This window comes from Heloderma suspectum, chromosome 1 (genome assembly GCF_057233095.1).
Source record: "Heloderma suspectum isolate Gila_16-S chromosome 1, 16-S_ref, whole genome shotgun sequence".
In the NCBI taxonomy this organism is placed as follows: domain Eukaryota; kingdom Metazoa; phylum Chordata; class Lepidosauria; order Squamata; family Helodermatidae; genus Heloderma; species Heloderma suspectum.
Window position 1 is genome coordinate 192,742,810 of NC_139458.1, and position 27,369 is coordinate 192,770,178.

General features: G+C 41.8%; 1 protein-coding gene across 1 annotated transcript in view; it reads right to left on the minus strand.

Annotated features, from left to right (window-relative positions):
* Window positions 1-27,369, minus strand: part of ZNF385B (zinc finger protein 385B) — a 298,989-nt gene that overhangs the window by 224,125 nt on the left and 47,495 nt on the right. The window contains exon 2 of the mRNA XM_084814805.1: window positions 22,585-22,887. Within this exon, the coding sequence (XP_084670931.1) occupies window positions 22,585-22,885 (301 nt within the window). The 5' untranslated portion in view covers window positions 22,886-22,887. The remainder of the gene's footprint in view (window positions 1-22,584; window positions 22,888-27,369) is intronic.

Genomic DNA, 27,369 nt, shown 5'->3' on the forward strand with positions numbered 1-27,369 from the left:
TCTCCATCTTTGGCTGCAAAGGACATAATCAATCTGATTTCGATATTGACCATCTGGTGATGTCCATGTGTAGAGTCGCCTCTTGTGCTGTTGGAAAAGAGTGTTTGCTATGATCAGCGTGTTCTCTTGGCAAAACTCTATTAGCTTTTGTCCTGCTTCATTTTGTACACCAAGGCCATGACTGCCTGTTATCCCAGTGATTTCTTGACTTCCTACTTTAGCATTCCAATCCCCTATGATGAAGAGGACATCTTTTTCTGGTGTTAGTTCTAGAAGGTGTTGTAGGTCTTCATAGAACCGATCAACCTCAGCTTCTTCGGCAACAGTGGTTGGGGCATAGACTTGAACTACTGTGATGTTGAATGGTTTGCCTTGGATTCGTACTGAGATCATTCTATCGTTTTTAAGATTGTACCCCAGTACTGCTTTTCCTACCCTTTTGTTGACTATGAGTGCTACTCCATTTCTTCTAAGGGATTCTTGCCCACAGTAGTAGATATGATAGTCACCTGAATTAAATTCGCCCATGCCTGTCCATTTTAGTTCGCTGATTCCCAAGATGTCGATGTTCAGTCTTGCCATCTCATGTTTGACCACCTCCAGCTTACCTTGATTCATTGATCTGACATTCCAGGTTCCTAAACAATATTGTTCTTTACAGCATCGGATTTTCTTTTCACCACCAGACACATCCACAGCTGAGTGTCCTTTCGGCTTTGGCCCAGCCGCTTCACTCTTTCAGGCGCTACTTGGAAATTCCCTCTGCTCTTCCCCAGTAGTATATTGGACACCTTCCGACCTGAGGGGCTCATCTTCCGGCATCATATCTTTTAGCCTTGTGATACGTTCCATGGGGTTTTCTTGGCAAGAATACTGGAGTGGGTTGCCATTTCCTTCTCCAGTGGACCACATTTTGTCAGAACTCTCTGCCATGACCTGTCCATCTTGGTTAGCCCTGCACGGCATAGCTTATGGCTTCACTGAGTTAGGAAAGCTTGTAAAAATGTGTATATTAGGCAACACTGCATTCAAAAAAGTATGCGCTAGGAGAAATGTACACAAAAATGTATACAAATTTTTATGTGTACTTTAAAAAAAAATCTCAATAATTCGGATGAAACTAATTTAAGATTGGAAAAATGAGAAAACTGAAATTGACAGTAGGGTTGGTGCAGATGCTCAGCTCAGTCTGGGCGTCTGACGGACTCCCCACAGCTTGCGTCTCTGGGCTATTCCTGCCAAGTCACTGCCCCTGCTTGTGGCCCCCCACCATGCTCGCCATGATGCTTCACCTACCCTGAGCCATTGCTGAATGCCATTCCTACAGTCACCATTTTGCAGGAAAAAATGGCACCTTGGGAACTTCCGTAAATGTAATATTGTGCATATCAGGCAGGAAAGGCTCTATCTGTGCAAAATTACAGGCAGCAGAGGGACTCCATTTCAAAGTGCTCCTTGCAAAAATCAGGGGTGGGAGGAATCCCCCCCACCATGGTTTCTTGGGGCAACTCACATTAGATTTTCAAGGTGCTCCTTGGGAAATGGGGGGGGGGAATTTGCCCCTTCCAAGGACTGTGGGGGTAAGCCAGTCCTTGGTGGTGTGTGGGGGGGTGGATTTCACCCCCCAAAAGGCATTTCCCCCTCTGCCCAGTTGAAAGATCCCTTTCGCCACCTGGGGGGGAAATGCCTTTTTTGGGGAGAAGGTGATGTGTGGCGGGGGAGAGAGGATGTGTCAGTAGTAGGGACCCCTTTGGGTGTCCCCCAAGCCCACTCCACCCCGCCATCTGCTTTTCATATTTTTTTTTATGTCTTCGTTCTTTTCTTGCGCAAGACATTAAAAAATTGCTGTGCCTCATTTCTTCTGAGGAAGCCAGGGTGCCAGGCATGGGGATGTGGGAGAGGGTGCCCCCTCCCACCCCTCCCCATGCCTGGCACCCTTGCTTTGTCAGAAGAAACAGGCCACTTTCCCAGATCCACATAGGGACCCCTTTCTCCCCCTTGCTTTTGAGAGCTGTCAGTTTTTTGACAGCTCTCAAGAGCAGCATGGGACTGCTCGCCGGGCTGTGAGTGGGTCCCAGTGAGTGCAGAGGCCCATCAAACGTGGAAGCACAAGCAGGGGTGGCTGCTTGGCAAGCACCCGGGGAAGCCAGGCACAGGTCAGTCTGTCCATCCCTAATTGACAGATGTGTCCATCCCTATTATGCACTATCTGAAATCATTTAAATGGAGATTTGACCTGAGACCTTAAGTATGCAAAAAGGGTGTACTCTGCCACTGACCCATGGCCTCTCCATCATATATACAAGAACATTTGGCCATCTTGTATATAAAGAATTTAATATTAATTTAACTTACTGACATTTGAATGGGCAAGACTCTCAAGCCCAGGTGATACTATTTTTATCCATGTGTTGGAAAAATTTGGCGGAGACCAAAAAGAAAGGCTGAATGAAATATTGACTAAGGCTGCAATTCTAAGCACAGTTATTTAGGACAAGAAGTAATCCCTGAGCAGCTCAGTGGGACCTGCTTCCCAGTAAATATCCATCAGATTGGGCTGTAAATTCTTGAAAGAAGCTTGAAAGTTTCAAAGATGGCTGGGTAAGAAGATTGAAATGTCTTATATATTTTAGATCTTTCACCCAATTTCCCCCTGCAAATATAGACATCTGCCGATCAAGTTTTTATTTCAAGTACAAGTCATTCCTATCTGAATTGTTACTTCATTCTGCAAATCTAGCCTTTTAGGGGCCAGCTAGATGTTACATGCAGCCATGTAGTTTTCTCCCAACTTATAAAAAACCAACAAAACAAATAGCAGCCTTGGGAGCCTATGATCAGGAGTAGAAGTGCTTGTTTGTGCGTGCGCGCGTGCATGCACACACTTCACTCTTCCTTCCATCAGCCCCAGCCAACAAGGCCAGGTCAGGAATGATGGGAGTTGTAGTCCAAAACACTGGGGAAGGCTGAATTAAGCACCACATATAACCTGGCCATTCCTAAGGCTGAATGCCATTAAACAAAAAGCCCCAAACTTGGAATTTGTTCAAAGTGACTGTGTATAACTTAACATCTACTTTTGTTCTCATCCCAGTGCAGTGTCTGTTTAATCTCAATCTAAAGGAATGGCTCTTTCTCTAGAAATACAGAGTCACCAAGCAATAATGAATAACTATAGCACTTCCAGGTAATTTTTAAGTACATGTACTGAATATTTTCCAGCTCTTTAGAACATTTGAAAAGTGATTCTCAGTCAAATCATCAAACAGAAATTCCCAAAAGAACCGCTATGATGTATGACAAAGATGAGGAAGTGAATATGACATATTGGCAAACAAAGACAACTATCATGCAAAATTTTGGAATAAAGAAATATCTTGACACTTCACTGCTTGCCAAGCATGTAGTTAGGACAACAAGACAGAAGAGCAAGATGGCACGAATGGACACTGCCTTTAATACAAAGGTATTTTGGACTGTACTGCTGATATATGACACTGCCCTTGAAATGTTAGTGTCAGCATTCCTCAGCTGCTAAGTTTGAAGCATATACTGACTCTTAAGATCTAATCTATATTGAACCATCTGAAACTCAACATTGTGCCTATGGGTCACCTAAAACATTTTTTGAGCTTTACATCATCCAGAAGAAATGGTTCTGGGTGAGAGTACCAGGCAACCCATATTCTAAAGGATTTTTCTAACAGTAAAAGATAACTCCACATCGGTGAAAAATAATGGAAATCCATCTTTCAATCCATCACTGCCTCTCAGAGCCTGTACAGGGCAGTCACTTCATCTTCCTCTTATGTGAGGAAAATTAATTCAGTGCTGTGCTGTCCAGTTACACCAGCCTTACTAGGCACGAATGTGACGATGGAAGAGTTTTATACCTTTCTGAAAAGGAGCCCATCCCACCAGTATACCCCTTTCATTGTCTACACAACTGCACAAAGCTGTTTTTATTGGGAGATATTTCAGTCACATCCTCAACAGTTCTCTCAAGTGCATCAGCATAGAGGCAGTCAGTACACCATCTAATATCCAGCAACTCCCAGGAAATAAGCAGCAATACAACAGTATAATTTAAATCAGGTGGCAAGGTAATAATATAACCTATAAACAGCTGCTATTCTTATTATGGGTTTCATTTGGAAGCAGGTATATTTAATATATATTAAATATATGCAGAAAATAGGACGTTTAGTCCATAAAAGAAATTGCATAACATAAACTGACTGAAACTTTTTAGTACTATGTAAGGACTTCACATAATCTATGGCAGTATAGATATACAATTTCTGCCATTCGTTCAAGTGGCAGCTAGTCACAGCTCTCTGGTGCATATAACTGTATAGTGCAAGCCTTTCAAAAATTTCTTGCATGCATGCTATATAGATTAAAAAAACAGGCTTCAGTCAACGTTTGTTAATGTCTTTGTATTCCTTCAACATGAAAGTAAATCCATCTGATTCAAAGAGGTTTAGTTCCAAGTAAGTTTCCTTGGTGTTGTTGTTGTTCAGTTGTTAAGTCGTGTCCGACTCTTTGTGACCCCATGGACCATAGCATGCTAGGCCTTCCTGTCCTCCGCTCTCTCCCCGAGTGTGCTCAAGTTAAGTTTCCTTAAGGGTCACCAACAGAAACTATTTTATCTATTTATTTATTTATTACATTTATATCCCGCCTTTTTTCCTCCTAAGGAACCCAAGGTAGCGTACACAATCCTCCTCCTCTCCATTTTATCCTCACAACAACAACCCTGTGAGGTAGGTTGGGCTGAGAGTCTGCGACTGGCCCAAAGTCACCCAGTGAGCTTCCATGGCCGAGGGGGGATTAGAACCTGGATCTCCCATCTCCCAGTCCAACACCCTAGCCACTACACCACAGTGGCTCTCTAGAACAGGGTAGGCAACCTAGTACACTCCAGACCTTTTGGACCACAACTCCGATCAGCCTCAGCTAACATGGGCAATAGTTAGGGATTATCGTAGGTTGCATATCCCTGGTATCCAAGATGACAACAAGTACCGTAGAAACAATGTATGAATGTGACATAATCTCTAATATATTTGAGATTTGCTTCTGAGTAGACATGCTCATTTTCCAGAGATTCCAGAAGTGCGGGGCCACCACTGACAAGGACTTCTCCCTTGTACTCACCAACCTAACCACTCTTGGCAGCAGGCAAATGAGAATTTCAGGTTGCAGAAATGTATTTCCCCTTCACTAAATATTGTGTGCAGCACAAAGGAAGGAAAACAATTTTAATTGCTTGCAATTGGTTTGCAAGCAAACTACATTGGTTGGCCTGGTCTCAATGTACACCTGATCCTATACAAGCTTACTCAGAAGCATTCCCATTGACTTGCTCCCATATCACTGTGCAATGGATTGCAGGCTGATCTCGCTCATATTTGCTCAGAACCAATTCCCACTGTGTTCAATAGTAAGTGTGCAAAAGACCGCAGCCTTCTGCTGCAATCCCATGCATGTGTATTCAGAAGTAAATCCCTTTGAGTCCAGTGGGACTTACTGAGAGAAGTGTGATAGAAGATTGTAGCTGGAGGGAGCAATCCTATGTCCCCTAAACAGTGTCTAGGGTACATAGGATATTTCGGTTTCCTGGATCCTAGCTTGGAGCCAGGAAACCACAATCTCTGTCCTCTCACAGCCAGCATGGAAAAAACCATGCTGGCTGCTGCTATGAGCTCGCAAATGCAAGTTCATAGGGGGTAAAAGGGAATGTTCTCGAAGAAGGAGATGCGGGGAGACCAAGGCGGCAGCCATACAACAAATCCTATGGCTGCCCCAGCCTCCTTCCCTCCCCCTTCCATCTAGCTTAAATGCAGAAGGGGAGGGGGAGAGGGAGGCTCTTAAATGCAGAGTGGGAGGTGCAACACACCTCCCACTCTGAATAAGATACCCGTAAGCCTCTGAGTTTGGAGGCTTGCGAGTACCCATGGCAGATCCCATAGGATTGTGCCCTTAAAGTATTAGATCAGTTCCATTAAGGATTTCATGCATGAGCGGTTATATCCAGACTTAGTTATCCTTAAAAAAGAAAGGTAACTTTTACATTCCTATCTGATATATATACTTGATCCTTTAAGAAACCAACATGGAGAAATGCTGAATGAAATAGTTCTTGAAAGCGGCTTATCAGAAGAGCTTGAAAGTTTATTGTAAAGGTACTTTACATGTTATACAGTTCTTTCCAAGTTTTGTTATTGTTCATGAAAAACTGTCCAACCCAGGAACTGGCAGTGATAGAAGAAAACAGGTGAATTTCTGAAATAATGCTGGAAGGAGATAGTACTGATAGGAACAAATTCATTCTCTTGGTTCTAATTAGTGTTTTTCTCTGTCTTCCATTTCTTTATTTTCATTTTTTTATCTTCAGTGGACACCTTAGCAGAAGCTATCAGCTTTGACAGAAGACCAAAATCCTTAGCATTGAACCATAAACTGACCATTTCCATAAAAATAACTGCTAAATGAGAAACCATGTGCTCAGTATAAAACTAATTTCATGCTTTCAAAAGCACACAGTGGCTTCTAGCAAGATAGTGGCCCTGGGACTTGCAAAGACAGATTGGCTAATATAAATGGGTTTGCTCCTGGTTAGCCATGCTTTACATGTACTGTTGGTAAATGGAAATTCTCGAATCTTCTGTCAAACAAACATATTCTTATCTATCTGTGGTTGGAAGCTATAAAAACAACTGCTTCGTAAATACATTTACTGGTAAAAGGCATGAGATGGGTTAATTTCTCATGAAAGATCTGAGAAGTTACTAAATAGTCATTCTGTAAACAGAGACACCACTTTTATCATCATTGCTTGTAATTTTCTCTTCATGTGCGATAATACTAGCCAGACCTAAAAACACATAGCTAAAGCAACATCTACATCAACAAAGATAAGCAAGCCAACAACAAGGTTTAATGAATAATTTTCAAATTGAAATGACTGGCTAGAACTTTTTAGACAGGTAAACACAACTTAATCCTCAGTCAGGCTGTTTTGACACGTACGGGGTTGACAATATGAACTTCATAGATTAGTCTCAACAATGTATTTATGCCTTAAGTAAAGATTTGCAATACTTAAAATGTCATATTTAATTAAAGCATGGTTAGGCAGTAGTGACAGTAATTTTATGTCTCTCATAAAACAAGTTGTCATTGCAAATGAATTTACTGGAGGTTGTCCTGTGTCAGACAGGTCATACCATTTAATAATAACAAAGTCACTCCAGTATGTAGTCTACTGCTTTTATTAGTTTCAAGGCAGCTTTAGCATTTATCACCTGTATTTCATTTTTTCTCATGTCAGGCTTTCTGTAAATAGAATTTAATGCCTTGTAGATGATTTTCTGACCACAAGTATACAATCACACTGATAATTAATTAGCCTCATTAATTAATGATCAGCAAGTCATATTGTATCTATTGATGCATTTTGATACATTTGAAATGAATAATGACTGTCTGTGAGGACAGTCTTCTCAAATAAAAAGGCAGGAAACAAGAAGAGATTTAGCCCATTTTATGGAATTGTGTTTATAATGCAATACTACTTCTAATAACAACAGCAACAACAACAATAATCTCATCTGTTTTTCTCATGCTTCTGCTAGCTTTTGTGCTATCTCTACTGGCATAACTGAAACGCAAAATGCCACTTTCACAAAAGAATGATGCCAAACATGTGAAAAAGTATAGGAATGTACCTCAAAGCAATTCTGTCATGTTTACTTAAAAATAAATAAATCATTGCTCACCTCTGCTAGAAAGTCCACTCCACATTATGGTAGAACTAAATATCCAGCTTGTAAAAGAAACCAGGTTAGAAATACAAAACTTCCAGTGTGTGACCAGCAAGAGGTATGGTGGATGCTACAGAGACTTGGCTCTCCAGCCCTGATCATCTGTGTGACAGTGAACTGTTATACCAGTGCAGCTTCAAACCTTCTCCAGTGCTGGCTTATTTGCACTGCTCATTGAAAATCCTTTACACGCTGGCAGCATTTTAAGGAAGGACAAGCACACTGAGTCATTTGTAAAGAAAGCAGAGCAATTTCAGTTCTACACATTCATTTGAACTGAAACACACACACACACAGAGTACTGTCGAAGTAGAAGGTCTTTGGGGTGGATTTATGCTGAGAAATAGGCAACCTTAAGGCTTCATTATGAATGCATGGAATCAGCTGCTGTGATCAAATTCAAGCAAAGACAGATGATTATGAAATGGCTCTACCGATATAGCTCCAAACCATGCAGAATGAAGAATCACCTTCCTAAATGGTGTGAACATTAAAATTAGCTCTGGATTTTCCACAGTGACAAGGGGAGCAGCCTTGTTGAGGGAGGTTTATAATTGGAGGATGTTTTAAAAACGAAAGTAGTGACATATTGACTGAGACTTTTCCCCCCTCTTATAAGAAAATGCACACACATGTTCAGAAAAAAAGAAACATCAGTTATATGCTGTCCTAAAATAGCTAACAGCAGAACGCCTTTTTCCTCAAATGGCAGACGTGAATATGGTAGATGTTAGAGTCACACCAAGAGTTGCTGACCTTGAATCTAGACCATTTTGTGCTCCTTTGGTGCTCCTTTGGGACCCAACCTCTCCACCCTTTTAGCTGTACTTTAAAATGTTTACTCTTCTCCCTATTGCTCTTCCCTCTCTTGCTCTGGGCCCTCTTCTTGTTTTCTGGGGTTTTAATCAACCCATCCTTTACCCCTTTACTTCACCTCTAGCATCATAACACCCACTCATCCTCTCTCTCTCTCTCTCTCTCTCTCTGAATCTCAGCCCCATTCACTGCCTCTCGCCACTCCGTCCTTCTCTTGCTACTTCTTTAACTGCTGCTCCCTCACCCACAAAGGCAGCTTGTAGTGCTCTAGACGTTTTGGCCTACAACTCTCATCAGCCCTAGCTACATAACGAACAGCGAGGGATCACAGGACTTGTAGGCCAAAACATCTGGAGGGCCACAAGTTGCCTGCCCCAGCTCTAACTCCATTACCATTTCCTTCCCTGGCCTTTGCCAAAACCTGGCTACCCCTTCGAAGACCACCACCACTGCTGCCCTCCCATTTAGAAGCCTCTCCTTCCAGACACCAAAATTTAACAGCCAGCGTGGTAGAACTGGTGACCTCTTGCCAAACCCCGGAAATTCCAGCTTCTGATAGCTCCTCAGACTCTGAAGTTCATTCTGTTCCTTTGCGCTCTCCCTTGCATCTCCATGTTGCTATATTATACCATGGGTCTCGTTCTACTTTTCTTATCGGGCCTTTATCCTTGTTTTCTCTCATAACACCCCATCTTACTCCTGATGGCTTCAGCATGCAAAGATGACCATCTCACTGATCCAGCTCCTCCTTTGGCCTATGACTGTAGGCCGACTCCACAACTCACTGCCACTGTGAGTGGTGGAGTCCACTGATCTTGCATTCTCTAGGAACTGTTCTGTGTTGGCTCTCTCCACTGTGGAACTCCACCATCCTCTCTGACTGTCACATGGTCACATTCAGTACCCACCCTCCACCTTCCCTGCTTTCCTCCAATGTCTATTTTAGATTGCAATCGACTGGGGGGTTGGGGTGGGCCTGGCTATTTTTGCTGGTGGAACTCTGTAAGGTGCCATGCATATTGATGGTGCTGTACAAACAATAACAAATGTTTTTTGACGCACACAAGGGCTATCCATCACAATGCAGCTCTTCCCAAATGTGAATTCCACTGGTTATATCACCTCCAGGAGTGATGTCAGACAGCTAAAGGAAAGGGGTTCCAAAGCTAGGGAAGTAGGAAGCTGCTATTCCAAGATGCTGCACAGAAGTTATTACCAAGAAGCTGTTAACTGCTGACTATGGCTTGGATCCAGAGTTTCCTTCTGCAGAACTCTTCTCACAGGAGATTCTTGCTAGATTATGATGGCATGGTGGTAGGGCCCAGCAGGGCCCACAAAGCCCACCAGGTGGCTACATGCGGCTCATGGGCTAAACGTTGCCCACCCATGTGCCGGAGGAAGGGGCAGAACAGGTGATTTTTGCTGATTCCTCTTCCCCCCTACAGCCCCCTAAAAATCCATTCTGGAGTGTTGGAGGACCCTCCAGAACAGTACAAGAAGTGGTGTAGGGGGCTACAGGGATGAATGGGGGTAACAGCAAAAATTATCTCCTCCAGTGGCATTCTCTGCTGGATTTCAATCCCCTCCATAAATGAAAGGTGTCCTTCTGTTAATGGATGGACAATCCTGAATTCAACCCTATAGAAATCATGGTTGGACACAGGAAAAGATACAGTATGAAATGATATAGATTTCAAGTTACACAGGATCAAGGTGCAAGTACATAATGTTTTTAGATTTCAACACAGCTATTATCAGGGGGAAAGGAAGCAGTTGCTCAAGAGCAACATGAAAAAAAGGAAAATCCACAGCTGGGCAATAGCTTTATTATGACCAACCAAAATTCTGCTGAGTAATGTCAGAACTTTGTATGTAAATGGGACTTGAAGAAGGACTGGCAATCTCTACTTCCCCAAGTGAGAGATACAGAAGGAACTATGAGAGGATACAGGTGAGAGCTGAGAGAGGAATGTTGCCACAGGTGAGAGGTGCAACTGCCAACCTGTGCTTGTAGGTTATTTGTGGAGAACGCTCACATGGAATGGAGATGTATTTATATTTGTAAATATTCTTGTGTTGTGCTTTATTCTCTCTCCTGTTTAATGTTCAGTGGCTTATTTATTTTTATTTATTTACAATATTTATATACCGCTCCACATCAAAGATTTCGGAGTAGTGAACAGCAAGATAAAAGAATAAAACCCCATAATTAAGGGAGCAATCCTATGGCCACTAGACAGCAGCTAGATGGCCATAGGATAGGTTGGTTCCCTGAGAACTGACCTCCACCCCCTCCTGTGCTGCCTTGTAGGCAGTGTGGATTGGTCCCGCGCTCCATGCCCATAACAGCAGCAAAAATGGAGTGTTCTGCGGGGTGGGGACGCCAGAAGTGCTTTTCTGATGCTTCCTATGCGTCGTCCAGCCTCCCGCTCCGACTTCCCATGCTAGACAGCCAAAATTTGCTGTCTAGCCATGAACGCAGGGTGGCTGAAGCGCGGAGGAGAAGATTCCCCTCCATGCTGCTCCTACCCTGCATTGGATGGGCGGTCACCTCCGAGTTCAGAGGTGGCCGCCCATCCTGATAGGATTGCACTCTGAAATAATTAAAACATTTTAAAACAACAGACTCTGAACATAATAAACGGCAGCTGGTCACTCAGGGAAAGCCTCTCAAAGTAACATCTTCAGGAGACGCTGAAAGCAACACAGTGTTGGCACCTGCCTGACCTCCAAAGGCAGGGAATTCCACAGGAAGGGGGCCACTACGCTGAAGGTTTTCTTCCTGGTGGACTCCAACCAGGCCGTAGGTTGTGGAATTAGTTTATTTGTACTGTTTCATTGGACATTATATATATTGATAGTTCTACTATGTATTTGTCTGCCAGCATTATGGTTATTTGTAATGGTTTCTATTGTATTTTTTGAATTTTGTTATACTTATTGCTGTTTGATACCTTGCAAATTATATCTATTTTTGTTCATTTGTTATGTTGTGAGCTGCTTTGGGCACAATTTTGTGGAAAAGCAGCACACAAATAAAAAGATGATGAAGGCAGTACCTTCATATCATTCAACCCAAATGTACCTCTCCTTCCCCAAGCTGAGATCGGAAACAATGGCTCTGCAGTACAAGCTCTTTGTATACACTGCTGATTGGCTGATGTCCAATGATGTGAACAAGATGTCATACACAAACGTACACGAACACACATGCATGTACACGTATCTTGGAGAGGTTCGTTGCACTTGTTGTTCTTTGGGGGCTTTTTCCTTTTTCCTGTAAACCATCCCTAGGGCACTGTCCAGTTGGGCAATAATATAAATTATAGTATAAATTACACACACACACACACACACACACACACACAGTGAATATAGCAATGGAGAATGTTGGACTAGGAATGGAGACACCCAGCTTCAAATACACTCTCCCCCATGAAGTTCACTGGATGAGCTTGGGTCGGTTACTCTCTTCTCAGCCTAACTTACCTCACAGGGCTGTTGCAAGGATAAAATTGGGAGGGGGGGAACCATGTACACTACCTTGAGCTCCTTAGAGAAAAGGTGAGAGATAAATGTAAAATGACAAATAATAATGGATGAATTTATAAAAAGGATATACTTACCACGCAGCATATATGAATACGCTGCAACAACAACAGACGCAAGCTGGCCACCAGAAGCACAGGGGGAAGACAAGACTCACAGCTCAACCAGCATCTGAGTCACTAGTACGTACAACTGTCAATGAAACTGCAAAAGGCAGGAGGAAGTCAGGCACACTTTGCAGCTGAGGGATATGCTGTTGGGTTTTCATCCCATGTCTTTCAACACTCCTCATGAAGTGTAAAGAAAAAAACGTGTCCCTCTCTCAGGCAGTAAGCCATGAATGGTTAACAGTGACCCTCCCGATGTTGAGCTCCAACTTCCATCAGCCCCAGCCAGGGATGATGGGAGCTGTTTTCCAACATCTGGAAGGCACCAGGTTCCCCACCCTTGATTTATGACATGTGTATTTCCCTTACATTTAATAGTCTTCACTGTGGCAAACATCACTGTACACACAGAATGCACATCTGCTTAACAGCTGTATAGGCCCTTACAGATAGGTAGTATCTGATCCTCACATTTCCAGAAATAAGTGCTTTCCTTTTAGTCATTATGTCTCAAAGTTACAGTACTTTACAATTAGTATGAAAGAATAAACAAACACTTGCCAGCTGTTTAACTAAGTGATAGCAATAAACAAGAAACATTCATGCCCTGGGACTTGCTGCTATCAATTCAGCATCTGGAAATGGCACATTACAAAGCATACAGGAAGTCCCAGTTTGCTTGCTGGGAGACCTTACATGTGAAAAGCGCTCAAGATGCCTGATAATGACTTGCTGTACCAGTGCTGTGCTACTGGTTCACTAATCAGCAAACCGCTGTAGTTAATTCCATGGGGAAAAGTGTACTGCAGCATACCAGAGAGAATTTTTAAAACACCCCCCACAATAGTTGTATATAGTTATAAGTTATTTTACTGTACATCTGGTTTAAATATCGAACCAAAACTTCTAAACTCCTTACAAATGGTAATTATGTAAACAAACCGTTTTAATCATCTAACAACATCACAAACACAGATTCTGAAGGTATGTGTAACTACACTAGCAAAGCACAATTATTTGCTGTTCTGATAAATAAAACATGAAATAAAAATAAATGTTTTAGCATTTACTCCAGCAACATTTAAGTTGCTGGAGAACACTGATTATGACTTGGGTGCTTGTTCACATTTCAGAGGAAAAATCACTGTGATGGCATTCAAATATTTTAGAGCTGACACTGGGAGAACGGGTTCTTTCATCTTCAAGGCAATGATGCTTCAATATATAAAGGAGGTGGAAAGCCAAGGAAGGAGCAGCCTAAAAGTTACTTGATCATGGTTTTACCAAGTGTTTTTAACCCAAGTGGGCCTTTGATTTATCTACACAGGCTAGCAAAACAGAAAAAGCTCTTTTAAAAAATGTAACATAGGAAAAGGGGCGACCAAGATGTACGGAGAGCAACTGAGAAGATCTTAAGTTTTGGGGAAGAGGTTACTAATAAATCATTCTGATTAATATTTCTACCTATGGAAATCATCACATCAAAAATTGACATGAGACAGAAACTTGACTTGCCATGGAGAATCCCAATAGGTGCATGGAGACTCATTAATTTCATTGAGATACTAGAGAGGATGCACTGCTGAATAAAACCAGATGGCTCTGCTTAAAAGATACCAAAACTTGTAAAATGTGTTGTTTCTGTCATTCTTTGCCAGTGTGCTCCACATTGAATATTATGGAGAAATCAACCCTGTAGCTTGTAGAGTTTCCCAAAATGCCTACAGAAACAGCCCTCTGCAACTGCCCTTCTGCTAAGCTCAGTTCCAAAGGGGGCAGGTTGTAATGCAGCTCACACCTTAAAGCTAATTCTTCAAACTAATGTATATGTCATGAGCTGATATCGTTTAGAATGCTTCCAGATGAGTCTTTCAGTGTGCAATTGCCTTGGCTCAAACATGGAATTTTAAGGGGGGGGGGGGGTCCAGACAATATTGTCTTCTACTCGTAAACCTCCACTGTTTTCCCACTGCTTCTTCCTCCTTTTTTCTTTCCACAAAAATCCATTAAAGAGGGAAAGATGGAAAAGCTGCACAATGCCTTTTGATTGGCAGCGCTAGGAACGTCTGGTCTGGAAGCACACTTGTTTTCCTTCATTGTTATTCTTGTTTGTACATAAGCCTCATGCTTGATTCTATATCTCTCAAGCATTGCTTATTGTGAGTGATATTTGGTGTTTATTGGCATTTTTCAAAAAGATGCCTCAGTTTCCTGTGCAGCTTTGCAGTGTCAGCCTATTTTATACTCTGGTACAATCTCTTCATATTTTGGTACCTGGTACTTAAGAGATACATGACACATGTCAGAATTTGGTTCTGTATAATAAATAGCTTTGTAAAACATCATTTTCATGTGTTTTTAAAACAAATCAAATGAATGTGTAAATTTCCCTGTCCTGCATATCTGAAGAGAAAAAGTCCTGATAGTGCCAGTGGCAGAAGGATATAAAGTGGGAGAAGCATTTGACTCACAAAACCAGCCATATATGGAATGATAATCTCTGTCTTATCCAAATAGTCATTAAGAGGCAGAGAGACGTATTCTGTAGATTAGCCAAGTAATGCCATGAGGACTTGCTAAATATAATAAAACAGTCATTGTATGAATGCTTACTGCACCATCTTGTGGATGCTTTATAAAGCTACATTGAAACTAGCAAAGTGCAAATTGACAAGTAAGGAAAGTCACAAACATGTCATAGGAATGAATATTTTCTCCGTGTGATAATTATGTTATTGGTGATCATGTGAGGTTTTTTTGGTATTTGTGTGAATTATAATTTGCATTTTTACAAATATCATAAAAAGGAAGTCACAAACATGTATTTTAATGTAGCAGTATTAACTGAAGAAACAACAAATGTATTTAATATCCAAATTAGGTGTCTGCGAACCCCAAAAAGGCAATTTGAAAATGGCCATTAATTGTGAAAAGAAATTAGAGTATGTGGGTGTTCCAGGTGAAGGACACAGGAGAGACAGCTTGCAAAACAATACCACCTTGCACGGTAGTGATTTTCACATTTTCCAAGCACATCACCTACGTTATCACCGTAGTAACTCCAACGTCCCTGTGAGGCAGAACAATATTATCATTCCCATGCGGCAAATGTGGAGCTGTGGTTAAAGCAGGAGTGGGCAACCTGTGACCCTCCAGATGTGGTGGCCTACAACTCCCCTCAGCCCTCACCACTGGCTATGCTGGCTAGGGCTGGTGGGAGATGTTGGTCAAAACATCTGGAAGGCCACAAATTGCCCACCCCTGGCTTCTATTTACTGATGGATGACTTGATTTAAACATTTATATCCTGCTTTCTCAACACCAAAGTGCATTACAAGGCAGCTTACAATCAAAATAAGCATACAGTAATAATGGATCGATGGGTGGAGCAATCCTAAACCCCGAATCCAGCTTGCTGGAGGGGATGAGGAGATAACCCTGTCCAAGCCTCCATGGGTGGAGGGCTCTGCCGGCGGGAGTGGGGTTCCACCGCTGCGGAGGACCCTGCCGTACTCATGGAGCTCTCTGTGGCCAGAAAGCTGCCAACAGCTGTGTCTCCACTGATGGTAGCAAGCATAAGGCCCCAAACAGACCATTTCAAGGACAGGGAGGAGCTGGCTTCAGGTCTCTTGAATCTAAAGCATCTCTGTTTTCCCTGAAAGCTATACTAGCCTGGGGCTGGTGTAGCTAATTCCTGCCTCCTCCTTGCTTTCCATTATGTGTGTGGGGGCGGGGGGAGAGAATTAGAATCATAGAATCATAGAATCATAGAATAGTAGGGTTGGAAGGGGCCTACAAGGCCATCGAGTCCAACCCCCTGCTCAATGCAGGAATCCAAGTCAGAGCATCCCTGACAAATGGCTGTCCAGCCTTGTCTTGAAGGCCTCCAAGTGTGGGAGAGCCCACCACCTCCCCAGGTAATTGGTTCCATTGTCGTATTGCTCTGACACTCAGGATGTTTTTCCTGATGTTCAGCCGGAATCTGGCTTCCTGTAACTTGAGCCCATTATTCCATGTCCTGTACTCTGGGATGATCAAGAAGAGATCCTGGCCTTCTTCTCTGTGACAACCTTTCAAGTACTTGAAGAGTGCTATCATATCTCCCCTCAGTCTTCTCTTCTCAAGGCTAAACATGCCCAGTTCTTTCAGTCTCTCTTCAAAGGGCTTTGTTTCCAGTCCCCTGATCATCTTTGTTGCCCTCCTCTGAACCCTCTCCAGTTTGTCTGCATCCTTCTTAAAGTGTGGTGCCCAGAACTGGACACAGTACTCCAGATGAGGCCTAACCAGTGCTGAGTAGAGGGGAACTAGTACTTCACGTGATTTGGAAGCTATGCTTCTATGAATGCAGCCCAAAAGAGCATTTGCCTTTTTTGCAGCCACATCACATTGTTGGCTCATATTCAGCTTGTGATCGACAACAGTTCCAAGATCCTTCTCGCTCGTAGTGTGGTTGAGCCACGTATCCCCCATCTTGTAACTGTGCATTTGGTTTCTTTTTCCTAGGTGCAGAACTTGGCATTTGTCCCTATTAAATGCCATTCTGTTGTTTTCTGCCCAGCGCTCCAGTCTATCCAGATCACTTTGAATTTTGTTTCTGTCTTCCAAAGTATTAGCTATCCCTCCCAATTTTGTGTCATCTGCAAATGTGATCAGCATTCCCTGCACCTCCTCCTCCAAGTCATTAATAAAAATGTTGAAGAGCACTGGGCCCAGGACTGAGCCCTGCGGTACCCCACTCGTTACCTCTCCCCAGCTTGAGAAGGTCCCATTGATCAGCACTCTTTGAGTCCGATTCTGTAGCCAACTGTGGATCCACCGGATCGTTGTTTCATCTAGCCCACTTCGAGCTAGTTTGCTCATCAGGATATCATGGGGCACTTTGTCGAAAGCTTTGCTGAAGTCGAGGTATATGATGTCTACAGCATTCCCACGGTCTACAAGGGAGGTTACTTGATCAAAAAATGAGATCAGATTTGTCTGGCAGGACTTGTTTTTGACAAATCCATGTTGGCTTCGAGTAATCACGGCATTGTTGTCAAGGTGCTTCCAGATGGATTGCTTTATGATCTGCTCCAGAATTTTCCCAGGGATTGATGTCAGACTGACTGGTCTGTAGTTCCCAGGTTTATAATGAAAAGATCTGCTAGGCTGAAAAGCTTGGGAAAACTGTCCCATTTAGGACTGCACTATAAGGGTACTAGTGAGTGAGCTTGCTGCTGAAGTGAGATTTCAATCAGGTTCTGACTGGTTCGTGGTTTTTACCACAGTACCACACTGTCATGAAAAAAGTTAATTAAAGAAGAACAATGAATCTATATGGTTAGGATTTTGAAAATACGCAGTAAAAATAAATCTGCTAGTCTAATAAATTAACACACCATTAACACACAAACATCTAGGAACACAGACAGCTGCCTTATACGGAGCAAGACTCTTGGTCCATCTGGCCCAGCATTGTCAACACCGATTGGCAGCAGTTTACGAGGGTTTCAGGAAGGAGACTTTCCCAGCCCTACCTGGAGATACCAGGGATTGAACCTGGGACCTTCTGCATGCAAAGCAGGTGCTCTACCACTGAGCCACAGCCCCTCCCTCTCTTTCACTGACAGCTGGTATAGACATAACATTGTGTCCCTGTTAACTGCATCCCCACAACTCCTCCCTAAAGCAAATCTCTTCCCCCCACTTATCTGCAATTAAACAGTTCCTAGGAACATAGGAAGCTGCCTTATTCTGAGCCAGACTGTTAGTCCATCTAGCTTACTATAGTGTACATTAACTGGCAGCGGCAATCCAGGGTTTCGGACAAGGGTCTTTTCTAACCCTGCTTTGAAATGCTGGGCATTGAACCTGGAACCTTTTGCATGCAAAGGGTATGCTCTACCGTTGAGCTACAGTCCTTCATCAGCACCAGCATTAACACCAGTTAAGGCCAATGCCTTCTCATTGACAGGGCTAGGACCTCTCTTCCCAGCAACACCACAGAGCTTCCTTTAAACCAGGATTGAAATTATGGTGTGAACTGGGCTTCAGATCTTGCATTAAAGGAAACCTTATACAGCTATCAGAACGTTAAATGGAACAGAGAGATCAGAATATTGTGGGTTTGGGGTTGGTCTATGACCTTTCAGGTGCTTATGACTACAAAGAGATTCAGGATCCCTTCCAACTATGTGATACTTGACTCTAAGATTTCTATAAGTAGAGCTATCACTATGGGTGCCTTGAGGCAATCACTCTTAAGACCTGAAAAGAGAGTGATTTCTGTGTGTATAGCAGGAAGTCAATTTGTATGGAAACCGGATCTGAAGTGGAGGCAGGTGACTTTGCTCTGTGCAGGAAATCCTATGACACACTGGATTACAGGATATTATTCCAACACCGTATTATCACTACTGGTTACCAGTTTCTTCCCTGTCTCAATTATTAGAAGTACAGGAAATAAATAAATAATAGATTAATTCAAAGTGCCGTTTTTGACCCTTAAGAGTATCTTAATAATAATCTCCACTCTCATGTATCATTCTGGGCTTCAAGATCTTCTACTGCTCTGTGTCCTCCTGTCACCTGAAGTAAGGCAAATGGTCATGAGACACAGGGCCTTTTTTATTGTGGCAATGAGGCACAGAAGTGCCCTACTGAAGGAAAGCTGCCTGGCCCTGTTGCTGCTCACCATCCAGCAAAATCCAAGGCTTCTCTTTTTCAGCAGGCATTTTTTGACACTGCCTTTTAAAACGGAAGTTTGAGTGTTGCCATTTTCATACCAGTTGTGAATTTTTAGTTAGTTTTAGTTCAACTTTATTTTGGCATTTGGAGGATTATTAAATAGACAAACCTTTATAAACCTTGACTGTAGTTCATGTCAATGCCAACAAACTGCTTAGCTTTGCCTAAGGGGATGAAAGATGAATTTGTTCTAGGGAGAGACAGGAGCTGTTGGGAGAGGAGTGAGTGTTTCTCAGACTGATTCCCAGTGTGTTCATCAGAGGCTAGCAGGGCTAGACCTGCATGTCCCCTAAATGTAATTTTGAAATGGGACCACCTACATCAGCCTTCCCCAACCTGGTGCCCTCCACGTGTTGTTGGACTTCAACTCCCATCAGCTTCAGCCAGCGTGGCCAATGGACAGGAATCCTGGGAGTTGAAGTTCGAAACATCTGGAGGGGACCAGTTTTGGGATGACTGCTCTACATCTATTTCAGTTTTATTCCTTTCAAGCGCAGCTTGATTTGCCACAGGTACGATCTTCAAGTGAGAATTGTCCTGTCTCTCATTATAAACCAACCAGATGTGGAGGGGTGGAGAAACAGAAATTTTCAGAAAGTGTCAAGTATTTATATGAAACAACTGCAAAGGAAATGAAACCTCCAAAGTTTAAAGGGGCAAATACTTCATATCTATGAAAACAAATAAGCTCCCCGCTATTGAGATTTCAAATCTGTCACTTCATTAATACTTTGCCATACCAGCAAAAGCTATTCAAAAGCAGCTACCTCTGTCTCCTCTAGATAGCACTTCTTAAGCACAGACACACTTTTTCATCTGTCTTAGTCTAAGACAGGATGATGGATATTACTTTTATAAAAGGTGACCTCCAAAGGATTATATTTAAAAAGGAAATAGGATCCCAGCATATTTTGCATCTTTATGAAAGGAAAAGGGACACTTTATTGTCCTTCTATAATACAGCCAAAAATGAAACAGTAATAATTTGGGAAATGTTAAGACTTGTAATATTTCCTTGATCTCACAGTGCATTAGGTATTATCAGATTGATTGTAATTATCTCTTTAACACATCAGTTTTCAAAAGCTGAGGAAAGCTTCCCTAAGGATGTGTGGAGAGCTGCAGGAAGACCAAAACTTCAATTTGACCTTCACTCAAGGAATCTTGTAGATACTGACATATTAGTAGAAAATAATAGATTATTTCATTTCAATTTATTTATTATATTTCTATGCCGCCCAATAGCGAAAGCTTTCTGGGTGGATTACAAAGATTAAAACCCTAAAAATACGATATAATAATGTAATATAAAACCAGTTACATACAAAAATACAACAATTGTCAACAATCAACAATAAATCCCAGGCCCCATTAAAAACCTTATCATATGCTGTCAAATGCTTGGGGATAGAGGAAAACCTTAACCTGGCGCAGAAAAGATAACAATGTTAATGCTAGACAGGCTTCACTGAGGAGAACGTTTCACAATCGGGAGGGCCACCACCAAGAAAGCCCTCTCCCTTGTTGCCATCCTCTGAACCTCCTTTGGAGGAGGCACTTGGAGGAGGACCTCAGATGATGAGCATAGTACATGGGTAGGTAAATTATAGGTGCTATCCCTTCTATTGATTTAAAATGCCATGAGTTTCATGAAGTAAAAAAATAAAGTAAGATAAACATGATCCTTGCCTGTTGGTGTGCAAAATCTAAACAAACATACATAACATCTTAGTGCCCAAACACTATTGAATCATCAATATAGTGGTGACACACTGGAATAGAAAGGACCATATTATTCTGGCCACTCCTGTGACAGGACATTTTCATATGCTATGCTTCCCAACTCTTTGGGGGAATCTTCTAAGGCCCACCCAAGCCCATGTAAAAAGGCGAGGTGGGGGGGAGAATTCCTGTGTCACATTTGCAGTTGCATTGCTCCTCCTCTCCCTGGATTCAGAGGTGCGGGGAAGACTTGGCATCTGTTTTTCCAGCCTGTTACAGCCAGCCACTCTACACAGTCTGCCTGCATCCAAGACTCTCAGGGTGTGAATTGCTGAAAGTCTTATGCACTGTTGCTGACAAATTCAGCAAGAAAGAATGGAGATGGGAAGGTGGTGGAGTGGGTGGGTAGGGAGATAAAAAAAAAGTGAAGGAAGAGAGGAGAGTGAAGAAAGAGAGTTAGCACAATAAAAAGTACAGAAAAAGAAAAGATTCCATACATTATGGAATGGAAAGAGTGAAAAGGAAGAGGTGTTACTACTAGCACGGTCAGGGAGATGAGTGGTGCTGAAGAGTGAAGGGAGAACTTAACTATCCAACATGATATCTAAATTGTATTTTAAAAGAACCAACCCAATAGTATTCATAAAATATTGTCTGAAGAAATGCTAGATTACTCCACTTAAGGAACTGACAAGTATGTATGCACATTTAACTATTGGAATAGTATCACTATAAACAAAACATCTCTCAATGAATTTCAAAATCATGTAGAACTGATTGTGACAGCATAATCAATAATTCTGCATGATGAGGAGATGGCTCTAGGAATGGAATAGGTACTATAATCACAGTTCCAGCTCAAGAAATCCATAGAGACACTATGGTATTCCCAGAAAATGGTGAGGGAGTGTGTGTGTGTGTGAGGGGGGGATCTTTGGGCCTTTGACCAACAGTCCTGGTCCAATAAACCACAGTTTATTGGAAATAAGCTGTATGTGTGCCTGTGTGCTCCCTCCCCTTGTATGACCAGCTTTGGGAAAGCTTTCCTGATTTCTAAGACCACAGTTTCCAGTGACATCCAAACTGAGAAACTGTGCTTTAAAAGGCTTCCTACAAACCAGATCCTGGTGTAATACCCCGGTTGTGCGTAGCCCTTAAATGACAGCTTCCAGTTTAGACATCACTTGAAACTGTGGTTTAAGAAATCAGGCAAGTTTCACTGCAGCCAGGTATATGAGGGGAGAAGGGAAGGGGGGAGGGTCGAGGAGGGAGCACACAGGCACACTGCTTATTCCCAATCTAGTAAATGATGGCTTATTGGACCCGGATGATTATGAACTGGGTCACAAACTGTGAGCCTTCTGTAAGCCTTACTAATAGAGCTCAGCCGCCAGAGGAATCTTGTGGAGTTCAGGGCCTCAGTCTCCCTCTAACTGCCATCTGGTCTCCCTCCTCAGAGGCTGGATTGACCACTCTACACTGTGCAAAAAACAAACAAGAAGAAGCAAAACTGAAGGCAGCAGTCATTGTGTGAGGATGGGACTGGCTGTGCAGTCCTTTTGCAGCCTGTACCATGGTCCCGTAGGATATATATATATAGTATAAATATATATATATACTATAAATATATAGTACACCGTATATAGTGTACTATATAACACTATCCAGATATATTCCAGAGGGATAGTATAACACTAGAGACAAGGAATAACAGCTTTATTCCGAGGATGGCATTGGGACCAGACAAAAGGATGCTGATCTTATTGTCTCTGACACTTTATATCAGACCTAAGGTATCTCTCCGTCTTTCATAAAATATCTATATCTATATGTACCTGTGTTGGCACCTGCGAGCAAAGTGCCTGTGGTCGTATTTGTAGGTAGCTTCCCATTATTCAGCTGCTTAACTCTTTTCAGATGAGACTTTCCATTGTAATGAACTTGAGCTTGGGCTGCCGAGTTCAACTGTATATTGCATGCCTCACAGAAGGAAAACAGTATCTTCTTCTTCTCTTTGCTTAATTGATAATCTGGCCTGTCGTGTCTCAGTCCTTTATCTTCAAAGCCCTGCAGAAATGCTGCTGGATTCATAATTCCATCTCCAAAGATGTGGTCAGGGCTTATAGGGTGCTTCATACCTACAAAAAACAAACAGAAAATGTACTAAGGCCAAAATTCAAATAAAAACTACTTTCATGTCAGCATTTTCCTTCATAAACCTATTACTTTATTATACACTGTGCAGTAAAAGATCCAATTCAACTAATAGTAATAATAATTTAAAAAGTATAGACACTGCTGTTCTCAGTTCTGCAGAGGCTGCTGTTTATGCAGAAATAGGTAGGCTTGTGACAGGCTAGAGCTCAATGGTAAATAAAAACTGATAATACACAACTGTTCTGCACAGTCCTCATTACTGTGTTCTAACAGCTATCTTTTTTTCCTTTTAGCAGGAGTTCTACCAGCATAAAACTTCTAATTTTCCAATTTCTTGTCTTTTGTCTCTTACTTTTCTTTTCTTTTAATTGTATGGGTGTATATTAGGGGTGTGCTTTGGATTCAGTCTAATTCTGAATTGAATTTTGCTGATTCTGACAGATTCGGGAAATGTCCGAATCGAGGCAGAACTCCTCCGAAACAGACCAAATATCCATACTCCTGAAGATTTGGGATTCAGAGGGACAAAGACAGTATGTCTCTGAAAATTTATACATTTTTCCCCAAGCTCTCCATATAAGGAAAACACCAGAGCAGGGAGAGGGAGGGGTGGGAGAGGAGGGGTGTGCTTTTGTGACTGGTAGCTCTAGCTTCAAATTATAGTGAATGTTTTTTTTACCAGGGCTCTCCAAACCCAGTGGTTTGGGGGAGGGATGTTGAAGTAATATGTCTCAGGACTGATCTGGTGTTCAATTCTCTTTGCTAGTTCTCTGTCCCAGGAGCAGGAGCTGTAAAAGAGTTTTGGTGGAGTCTGTGGGACCTGGGAGGGTGCTTATTTGGAAAATGCTGGATGTTCACTTTCTTCTGCCTCTGCCGCTGTATGCTCCATATCTGTCATCCACCCCTGTCCTCGTGCACTTTCTGGTGCCACCTAAGCAGAAAACAAAAAGGTCATGATGAATGAACTGTTTTCATTCATCCTAACTCCCTAGTTCCTACACCTACCCTTCTGAAATGTGTAGGTTTCTTGCCTAGGGACACCTTTATGGCAACATTTTCATACAAATTGCAGGAAAAAAATCATGGAGGGGGTAAGGGAAAGTGAATCACTTACCCCCCTCCCAAATTTCAACCCTCCCCTTCCATAAAAAGTGCTGCACCTATTCTTCTGAAATATTGCAGGTATTTTTTAACTAGGGGCCATCTTCAATGCTGTATGGCATTTTCATAATAATTGCCCACAAAAAAATATAGGGGGATAGTGTATCTTATTTTGAAAACCCCCAAACAGTATAGGCTACTCTTGCACAAAGCTCCCTGCATGTATTAATCTGAAACATGGCAGGTTTGATCTCGTCAGAAGGGGCAACTAGCCCTACAAACGTCATCCAGTTCTGCCATGAAACATAATTTGCCAGAGATTTGGCAGACATAATCCTCTCATACAGAACTACTATGATGGCAAATGCCATCCAATTCTGATAAAGAGAAAAAAAAATTAGCTGTTCGTGGATTTCCAATTATAGTGAACAGCAGACATAAAGATTTGGATTTTTGAATCAAAATTTGGATCAGAGCCAAAGCAGGCAGTCTCCAGATTGGCCCAAGCTGAATTTGGCTGTTTTCTGAATCGCCAAATCAAGGGCTGAACCAAATCTTTTGGTCAGTGCATACCCTTAGTGTATATAGAAGCCTGATATAATTAGCAATATATTAAAAGGCAATGGAAAAAAGCATTTATTCTCTCTCCATGTCATTCTCCATGTCCTTATCAATCTTCGTTTATACAAATGAACATATATAAATTGATTTGTATAGTTAATACAGCCCTCTGAAAACTGCAGCAGCATCATTACATTTCAGAAACAAACTACATGGTTTATGGAGATATACAATCAGATCTCCCAACTTTTATGCTTTTACTTTAATGCAGCATGGATGTGGTTCTGAATCTGACTGGAACAACCACACTGTGGGTGGGGAGATTAACGCCCCTCCACGCCCCATTTTCCTAATCTAAATCTCCCCCAGTCCTGTCAGGAAATATTATTCAGATGCTTCAAAACATGTTGCCCCAACTTTGGATGGCAAGAACTATCATACTGCAGAAAACAAAAATACTATAAAAATGTCTTTAATGATATCTTCTACCAATCATTCATTGTTTTCAAGTTTGTGCAGCTCTTCATTACATTAACAATTTACATAAAAAGCAATTTCTCCCTTCTCTACAAGCACAAAGAATACTACCATACTATTCTTCCTCATAAAAAATATTTATGCACTGAGTAATTATTAGTAATGAACTTAGAACCCCTGCATATCATATATACTATAATTATTGAAAAGGTATGGCATTTTTTGACTTTACCCCAAACTTGTGTATTTTGTATTCCAAAAGACTAAGTGCAAAGCAGACAAAAAGTTATCTTTTGGAATAAATGAAACACATGGATTTTGGTACATATTCCATATTTCATCACACTGTTTAAAGACAGCTGACTGTACCATCAATGCACCATGTCTAAAGGGTATGAGCAGAGATCGACACATTTTGTTAGTTACCTGATCATCAAAGAAATTCTCCAGGAGACTCCAAACCTGAGCATTAGCATTTCCGAAAAGTGCTGTAAGACCTGCTTGTTTTATTAACAGGGTAGTGACTATGTTTATGGTGTTGTGGTTTTTTCCTGAGATATTTGTTACTTATTGGGATCCTCCCTTAGCTTTTGGGATGGAATTGCATTTAAAAGTGAAATTCTATATATTATATAAAGAAAGGGGTCTATCCTAACTATGAGTAAATCTGGATCCAATCCAATAATAATAAATTAATAACTACAATTTGCTGCCTTTTAATGACTCCAAAAATCTGTTGCCTGAGGTGGCTTGCTTCACTCTGCTTAATGGCAGGGCCGGCCCTCATAAAGAATAAGGTAGGAAGCCACACTCCAAAAAGGCAGATCAGACAACACTTTTTAAGGTGCAATCCTATGCATGTTTTGACAGAAAAAAGTCCTACAACTCCCAGCATTTTCCAGCCAGCCAAGTCCTTGAAAGGAAAACGAGCTTTCCATGAACAACTGTGTTTCTGGCACTTTTCTGTCATTTAAAAAAATATATAATTACTACTTTGCACTTTCTTATTTTTAGCTCTGGATATTAATTATATCCCTAAAGAGAGTACTGGATTTGACTTCTATGCAGCAGTACCATCTAGATGCTGATTCTTTTACAGAAAATGACAGCCCTATGCAGAACCAAAAAAGGCCCCCCAAAATAAAGTAGTGGTTTCTACATACTAAGGAGACTCTCTGGTTTGCAGAAGTATATTCAGGTTTGTGTGTTTATAAATAGTTAGATAGGTATATAGATATGGCATGAAAGTCATAGCCATTCCATATTGTTACTGCCTCTAACCATCTAGGTAACACACAATTATCAGGGCTGATGGCCTTTGGACAGAGCTGCCCTCCATTAATTTCTGTGAGCCTCTTTCCCTCTGATAGCAAGATTGGAGGGCCTGTGCCAATTCTTTTGGAAGCATACTTTGGGAACCCCAAAGTATGTAGAAATAGATTCTTTTAAAATCCACCACACCATAAAAAGTTAGACCACATGCCTGCTGCTCTCTCTGTAGTCACTGCCCATTCATGTTCACTTTGTTGTGAGTTCAAGATAGCTATAGAGCAGCTGCTGCCATCAGTTCAACCCTGTTTATAGGTCCACTCCCTCCTCCCTCCTGTCACCAAGTGAGCATCTGGAGACGATGCTGAGATCATGTAACGGTGTCCTGGCTGTGGGATAAGTGAGTGGTCCTGACCATGGCTGGCTGACCAAGCGGGAGCCTGAATTTCCCTTTCAGGGAAATTTAGTTAGAGGGATTATTCAAAGTTTAGCTACCAGTGAGAGAGATTCCCTTGTTCTCTTCCTGGCTCAGAGGAAGGACAGGAAATCTCCACTGGTTTCCAGCCTCACGGATCCTATGCAGCGTTTTATTTCAGGGCCAACTTGTCCCCCTGGGCAAACCCTTTTCTGTCAGTTTGCAATCAAAAGAGCCCCTCCAAAATACGTTAGCAGTTTCAACACTCTCAAGAGACTTTTTGACATGCAGAAGTGAATTAGTTTGTAAATTAAAATACAAATAAAATACATTAAAAAAAAACCAAATTGCCTGACCTGTGAGCTTCTAAGACCTACAGAATATTGATGGAAGTTGCACTATGGAATGTCAAAGATTTCTGTGAGGAAAAAAAGGGAAAATGGATGGTGTGATTGGCCTGCTTGAGTAAGTATCCTGGGAGTAGGGTGACCACTTACACAAGCCAAAAGAGAGAAAAGGCACACCAACAAGGGGTAGATTTGCACAAAATTTGCACATGCTAATTTATTTATATAGATGCAAATTAAGAAATAATGAGTATAACTTAATAGAAATACAATGCATCTCACTATAGAGAGAA